This window comes from Rattus rattus, chromosome 1, assembly GCF_011064425.1.
Source record: "Rattus rattus isolate New Zealand chromosome 1, Rrattus_CSIRO_v1, whole genome shotgun sequence".
Classification (NCBI taxonomy): Eukaryota; Metazoa; Chordata; class Mammalia; order Rodentia; family Muridae; genus Rattus; species Rattus rattus.
The window spans coordinates 211,304,177-211,311,931 of NC_046154.1; the positions used below are offsets into that span (position 1 = coordinate 211,304,177).

General features: G+C 52.8%; 1 protein-coding gene across 1 annotated transcript; it reads left to right on the forward strand.

The window, feature by feature from the left end:
• The first annotated feature begins 332 nt into the window (after nt 1-332).
• LOC116910702 lies at nt 333-5,875 on the forward strand. Its single transcript, XM_032914584.1, is given in 8 exon segments — nt 333-650; nt 653-696; nt 698-1,805; nt 1,808-1,874; nt 1,876-2,542; nt 2,544-3,666; nt 3,669-5,050; nt 5,355-5,875. Coding segments are annotated over 8 exon segments (4,557 nt in total). The 5' UTR covers nt 333-535; the 3' UTR covers nt 5,406-5,875.
• The last annotated feature ends 1,880 nt before the right edge of the window (nt 5,876-7,755 follow it).

Below are 7,755 nucleotides of genomic sequence, written 5' to 3' on the forward strand. Positions count from 1 at the left end.
GAGGGAAAGGTCCTCTCCGGGGGTCTTTTCATTTTGGGGGCTCGCCCGGGACCTAGAGATCCTCCGCCCAGAGACCACCGACCACCCACCGGGAGGTAAGCCGGCCGGCATCTGTCGTGTCTTGCCCTGTCTTGTCTTGTCTTGTCCTGTGTGCGTGTTCGGTTCCTCTCAGTTTTGGACTCAGATCTGGGTTTTGGTCGGAGGAGAAGGCCCAGGGCCTTCGGTGTCTCAGGGTTCAGGATCCCTCAGCGCCTCCGTTTGGGCGGGTCAGAGAAGGAGCTGATGAGCTCAGACTTCTCCCCCCGCAGCCCTGGAAGACGTTCCAAGGGTGTCTGGAGCCCGGTTCTTTGGGGCTCAGCCCGTATCGGAGGGATACGTGGTTTTGGTTGGAGGAGAGGGTCCAGGACCCTCGGCACCTCCATCTGACTCTTTGTTTTGGGTTTTACGTCGAAGCCGCGCGGCGCGTCTGTCTGTTATTTGTCTGATCGTTGGATTTGTCTGTCTAATTTGTGCCCTAATTTTCTTTGAAGCTACCATGGGACAATCGCTAACAACCCCCTTGAGTCTCACTCTAGACCATTGGAAGGACGTCCGAGACCGAGCACGTGATCAGTCGGTCGAGATCAAGAAAGGAAAATGGCAGACCCTCTGCACGTCCGAGTGGCCCACTTACGATGTGGGATGGCCGGTGAACGGCACTTTTAATAAGACCACTATTTTGCAGGTTAAGGACCTGATTTTCCACCAGAAGCCGTACGGACACCCTGACCAGGTGGCCTACATTGTCACCTGGGAGAGCTTGGCATTTAGCCCTCCTCCTTGGGCAGAACCCTTTGTGGACCCATTGGCTTCCTGTTTCCCTAAACCTGTTTCCCCGAGCCCACCTGACCCTTTGGTTGCTTCTTCCTCTCTCTATCCTGCTCTAACTAAGGAAGAGTCTCCCAAAGTCCCTCCCCCGAAACCTGTCCTCCCAGAGGACCCAAATTCCCCCCTTATAGATCTCCTGTTGGAAGAACCTCCTCCGTACCCTGTACCTACAGCCCCGCCCAGAGAAGAGGAAGTGGAGCCGCCTGCTAGACCGCGACACGAGGCGGCCCCTTCCCCTGTGGCTGGAAGACTGCGGGGACGACTCGAGGTGGCGCCAGACTCCACCTCCCAGGCCTTTCCGCTTAGACAAGGGGCTGGCGGCCAGATGCAATACTGGCCGTTCTCAGCGGCCGACATATATAACTGGAAACAACACAACCCCCCCTTTTCTAAGGATCCAGTGGCTCTCACCAACCTGATAGAATCTGTCTTGCTTACCCATCAGCCCACTTGGGATGATATACAGCAACTTTTACAGGCCCTCCTGACCTCTGAGGAGAAGCAGAGAGTGCTCTTAGAGGCCAGGAAACATGTTTTGGGGGACAATGGACGCCCCACCTTGCTCCCGGAAGAGATCGATGACGCATTCCCACTTACGAGACCTGATTGGAATTTCACCACGGCTGAAGGTAGGAGACACCTACGCCTTTATCGCCAGTTGCTCCTAGCAGGTCTCCGAGGGGCGGCACGACGCCCCACCAATTTGGCTCAGGTGAAACAAGTGATACAAGAGGCTGCGGAGACTCCCTCAGCCTTCCTAGAGAGACTTAAGGAAGCTTATCGCATGTATACCCCTTATGATCCAGATGATCCAGGACAAATGACAAATGTCTCCATGTCCTTCATCTGGCAGGCAGCACCAGATATCAGGGCCAAGCTACAGAGACTAGAAAATTTACAAGGGTATACATTGCAGGATTTACTTAAGGAGGCAGAAAAATTTATAACAAGAGAGAGACACAAGAAGAAAAGGAAGATAGAGTAATGAGAGAAAAGGATGAGAGAGACTGAAAAGAAGCAGAGAGTTGAGTCAAATCTTGGCCGCTTCCGTGTTCAGGGTCAAGAGAAAAGGGAGAGGGTGGGAGTTCGAAAGGGGCCAAAGCTAGATAAGGATCAATGTGCTTATTGCAAAGAAAGAGGACACTGGGCCAGAGATTGCCCTAAGAAACCCAGCGGGCTCCGAAGACCCCGCCCACAGACCTCCCTCTTGGCCCTAGATGAAGATTAGGGAGGTCAGGGCCAGGAGCCCCCCCCTGAGCCCAGGATAACTCTTGAAGTTGGGGGGCAGCCAGTCACCTTTCTGGTGGACACAGGAGCCCAGCACTCAGTCCTCACCCAGGCCCCTGGACAACTCAGCGACCGGATGGCCTGGGTACAAGGAGCCACTGGCAGCAAGAGATACCGTTGGACTACAGATCAACGGGTTCAGCTGGCTACTGGTAAGGTGACCCATTCCTTCTTACATGTTCCGCATTGCCCATACCCTCTGCTGGGCCGTGACTTGCTTACCAAATTAAAAGCTCAGATCCATTTTGAAGAAGGAGGGACCCGAGTAACCGGGCCCCGCGGTACTCCTCTTCAGATTTTAACCCTTCAGTTAGAAGATGAATATAGATTATATGAACCAGAACAGGACAAGCCAAAATCTCCAGAAATAGACTCTTGGGTCAATGAAATTCCCACTGGCCTGGGCGGAGACTGGCGGGATGGGGTTGGTGCTCCAACAGCCTCCCCTAATTATCCAGTTAAAGGCCACCGCGACTCCTGTCTCCATTAAACAGTACCCCATGTCATGGGAAGCCTATCAGGGCATAAAGCCACATATCAGGAGGCTCTTAGACCAAGGCATCCTAGTCCCTTGCCAGTCACCCTGGAATACGCCTCTGCTACCTGTTAAGAAGCCCGGCACTGGAGACTATAGGCCAGTACAAGATTTGAGAGAGGTCAACAAAAGAGTAGAAGATATTCATCCAACTGTCCCAAACCCTTATAACCTACTCAGCACCCTGCCTCCCACCCATACTTGGTATACGGTCTTAGATCTGAAGGATGCTTTCTTCTGCCTCCGGCTGAGCCCAGAAAGCCAGCCCTTATTTGCTTTTGAGAGGAAAGACTCTGAAATGGGACTTTCGGGACAGTTGACTTGGACAAGGCTACCACAGGGTTTCAAAAACAGCCCAACGCTCTTTGATGAGGCCTTACACCGGGACTTGGTTGACTTTCGAGTCCAGCACCCCACTCTTATACTTCTTCAGTTTGTTGATGACCTTCTTCTAGGGGCCACTTCTGAGACAGCATGCCACCAGGGAACAGAATCCCTCTTGCAGACTTTGGGGCGATTGGGCTATCGAGCTTCTGCCAGAAAGGCTCAAATTTGCCAGACCCAGGTTACTTATTTAGGCTATCAACTAAGGGATGGACAGCGATGGCTGACTCCGGCTAGGAAACAGACCGTGGCCAACATCCCAGCCCCAAGAAATGGCCGACAGCTACGGGAATTCCTAGGAACGGCAGGATTCTGCCGCCTCTGGATTCCTGGGTTTGCCGAGATGGCAGCCCCCTTGTACCCTCTCACTAAACAGGGGGTGCTCTTCCAGTGGGGGGCAGAACAACAGGAGGCATTTGATAACATTAAACGGGCCTTGCTGTCCTCCCCTGCCTTGGGTCTCCCAGACATCACCAAGCCCTTTGAACTATTTGTGGATGAGAAGCAAGGGTATGCTAAGGGGGTCCTAACACAAAGACTGGGACCCTGAAGCGCCTGTGCAGCCTACCTGTCTAAGAAATTAGACCCTGTGGCCTCGGTTGGCCACCATGCCTGAGAATGGTGGCAGCCATTGCCGTCCCCACTAAAGATGCTGGGAAGTTGACCTTGGGGCAGCCACTCACCATCCTGGCACCCCATGCAGTGGAGGCTTTGATAAAACAGCCCCTGACCGCTGGCTCTCTAATTCCCTGCATGACCCACTACCAAGCCTTGCTACTGGATGCGGAACGGGTCCAGTTTGGGCCCGTGGTCGCTCTCAACCCAGCCACTCTGCTTCCTTTGCCAGAGGAGGCAGAACAGCACGACTGTCTGCAGATCCTTGCAGAAGTACATGGAACCAGACCAGACCTATCGGACCGACCTCTCCAGGATGCTGACCATACGTGGTACACCGATGGTAGCAGCTACTTGCTGAATGGGGAACGGAAAGCTGGAGCCGCGGTCACTACGGAGGACAAAGTGATCTGGGCAAGCGCCTTGCCTGTTGGTACCTCCGCACAGCGGGCTGAACTCATTGCCTTAACCCAGGCGCTCAAAATGGCAGAAGGTAAGAGGCTGAATGTATATACAGACAGCCGCTATGCCTTTGCTACAGCACACATCCATGGAGAGATCTACCGGAGAAGAGGGCTGCTCACATCTGAGGGTAAGGACATTAAGAACAAGACTGAAATTCTGGCCCTCCTGGCAGCTCTGTTCCTACCAAAAAGACTGAGCATTATACATTGCCCAGGGCATCAGAAGGGACACAGCCCCGAGGCACGGGGAAATCAGCTAGCTGACGTCTCAGCGCGTGAGGCCGCCATGGGCACCCAAGTTCTGTCCTTAAAAGACCAAGATCAACCCACGTCTCCACAGCCGGAACAGACCGGTTGGCTCTACACCACGGAGGACACAAAGCTCCTACAGAAAATGGGGGCCGTTTGGTACCCACAGCTAAAACGGTGGGTCTACACAGGGAAAACAGTTATGCCTATGAAGATGACCTTTGAATTAATCTCCTACCTACATAAATTAACACACCTGGGACTCAAGAAGATGAAGACCCTCTTAAGATGAGAAGGGATTGACACCTACCTCCTGGGACGAGATCAGGCCTTGCGGGAGGTGACTGAAAGCTGCAGGGCCTGTGCTCAGGTAAACCCAGGAAAAGCTAAAATTGGACAAGGAGTCCGTCCCCGAGGACATCGGCCTGGTACCCACTGGGAAATTGACTTCACTGAAATCAAGCCTGGTATGTACGGACACAAATACCTCTTAGTGTTCATAGATACCTTCTCCGGATGGGTAGAGGCTTTCCCCACGAAACATGAAACGGCCAAGGTGGTGACCAAGAAGCTCCTCGAAGAAATCTTCCCCAGGTATGGAATGCCCCAAGTATTGGGGTCAGATAACGGGCCCGCTTTCGTCTCCCAGGTAAGTCAGTTGGTGGCCAAGTTATTGGGGATTGATTGGAAGTTACATTGTGCTTATAGACCCCAAAGTTCAGGACAGGTAGAGCGCATGAATAGAACAATTAAGGAGACTTTATCTAAATTAACGCTTGCAACTGGCTCAAAGGATTGGGTGTCCCTACTACCCCTGGTCCTATACCGGGCCCGGAATACACCGGGCTCCCATGGCCTGACTCCCTTTGAAATAGTATACGGGACCCCACCCCCATTTATCAATTTCTTTGATTCAAATATCGCTGAATTCGCTAATAGCCCTTCCTTGGCAGCACATCTTCAGGCCCTACAAATCGTGCAGAGAGACATCTGGAAACCTCTAGCCGCGGCCTACCAAGACAGGCTTGAACAACCGACGGTGCCGCACCCGTTCCAGATCGGAGACACCGTGTGGGTGCGCAGACATCAGACCAAGAATCTCGAGCCTCGGTGGAAAGGACCCTATACAGTTCTCCTGACTACCCCGACAGCCTTGAAGGTAGACGGAATTGCGGCTTGGATCCACGCGTCTCACGCCAAGGCAGCCCGACCTGAGGAAACGGCAGATCACAACATCGCGCCCCAGACATGGAAGGCTCAACGCACTCAAAACCCCCTAAAGCTAAGATTTTCACGTTGTTGCTCTTAACTGTCTTATGGACTAGGGGTGGGGCGAGTCTGGGGGCTAGCCCCCACCAGGTATATAATATGTCCTGGATAATAACTAATTTAGAGACGGGCTGGTCTCAAGTCCTAGCTAATGGTAAGCATGCTGAAGGAACCTGGTGGCCCCCTTTGACTTTCGACCTTTGTCAACTGGCTAAGGATTCCTGGGAGCATACTGAGCGGACTCCCCACAACTCATACCCACTCTGCAAACACTCTGATTGGTATACTTGTCCCGGAGGTAAGAGGACACGGGAGTGCGGAGGTCCTGAGCCCTTCTACTGCGCGAAATGGGGGCGTGGGACTTACACTCGAGGATGGTGGGGACCAAGAAGGGGACTTAGTGGCCTTCTCCCTGAGACTCAGGAGAATCTCAATTACAATCGAATTCACGGATCAAGGTAAAAACACAGACTGGAAGGTGGGGGCGTGGGGGGGGATACGGTTGTATACCCCTGGCCAAACTAACCCAGGACTCCTGTTTTCCTCCAACTGGTGAGAGAACGGTCAGACAAGAGATTGGTCCAAACCCAGTCCTCATGGATCAAAAGCCCCTTCCCCAGACCAGCACCGCACTGCCCCGGTCAGACCCCCACTATGGCTAAACACCACTCAGAACTCCGGGGATATCTTGACAACTCCCTCCCCGACTAGGGACCCTTCCACACCGGCCCCTCAGCTGCTAGGGACAGGAGACCGGCTAATCAACTTAGTGACCGGGGCATACTTGGCACTCAATTATTCAGAACCTGACAAAACCCAAGAATGCTGGCTGTGCCTGGTCTCTAGCCCGCCCTATTATGAGGGTGTGGCAGTCATGGGGAATTATACTAATCAGACCACGGCCCCGGCCAGCTGCACAACCCTCCCTAGCCATAGGCTGACGTTGCCGGAAGTCTCAGGACAGGGACTCTGTATAGGGACCATACCCCCCACTCACCAGGTCCTCTGCGCTATCACCATGAGGATCCCCACTGGAAGCTACTACCTAGCAGCTCCTACAGGCACCTACTGGGCCTGTAACACTGGATTGACACCGTGTATCTCCGCCGCAATCCTCCGCAGATCCTCAGACTACTGTGTACTGGTAGAAATTTGGCCTAAGGTCACCTACCATGGGCCCGAGTACATATACTCACATTTTGAGGGGCTGACTCGATTCAGGCGAGAACCCATCACCATGACCCTAGCTCTACTCTTAGGAGGAATCACCTTAGGAGGAATGGCTGCAGGTATAGGGACGGGGACCACCGCCCTCATCGAGACGGGTCACTTTAATCCAGCTACAAGCACCATGAATGCAGATCTAAAAAGCTATCGAGGAATCCGTGAGTGCATTAGAAAAGTCCTTAACATCTTTGTCTGAAGTAGTCTTACAAAATAGGAGAGGGCTAGACATGCTGTTCCTTCGCGAAGGAGGGCTATGTGCTGCTCTAAAAGAAGAATGTTGTTTCTATGCAGACCATACAGGATTAGTGAGAGATAACATGGCTAAGCTCCGAGAACGCTTGGCCCAGAGACAGAAGCTGTTTGATTCCCAACAAGGCTGGTTCGAGGGGTGGTTTAATCGATCCCCTTGGTTTGCTACCCTGGTGTCCACCTTGATGGGACCCTTAATCATCCTCCTCCTAATCCTCCTCTTTGGCCCCTGCATTCTAAACAGATTGATGCAGTTCATAAAGAACAGACTCTCATTCAGACGCTTGTTCTCACCCAACAATACCAGAGGGTAAGACAACAGGAAGAGATTCCTTAGAATTCAATTTGAGTAAAATTTGAGTAAAGGATTCTACTCAAGTCTAAAAGAAAATGGGGGAAAATGAAAGACCCACCCCATGAGTCTTAACTCAGAGCTGCAACAGGCTTGAACGAGCCCAGGCACGCCCAGATACCTAGGGCCGAGTCACCGTTAAAACTAACAGACCATAAAAGGAAAGGAATACAGAACAGACTAGGAGTACCGGATCTGGCAGGAAGGGATAAGTCCCTAGCCCCCCCTGACATTCAGGACGTCCCAGCCCACGTACT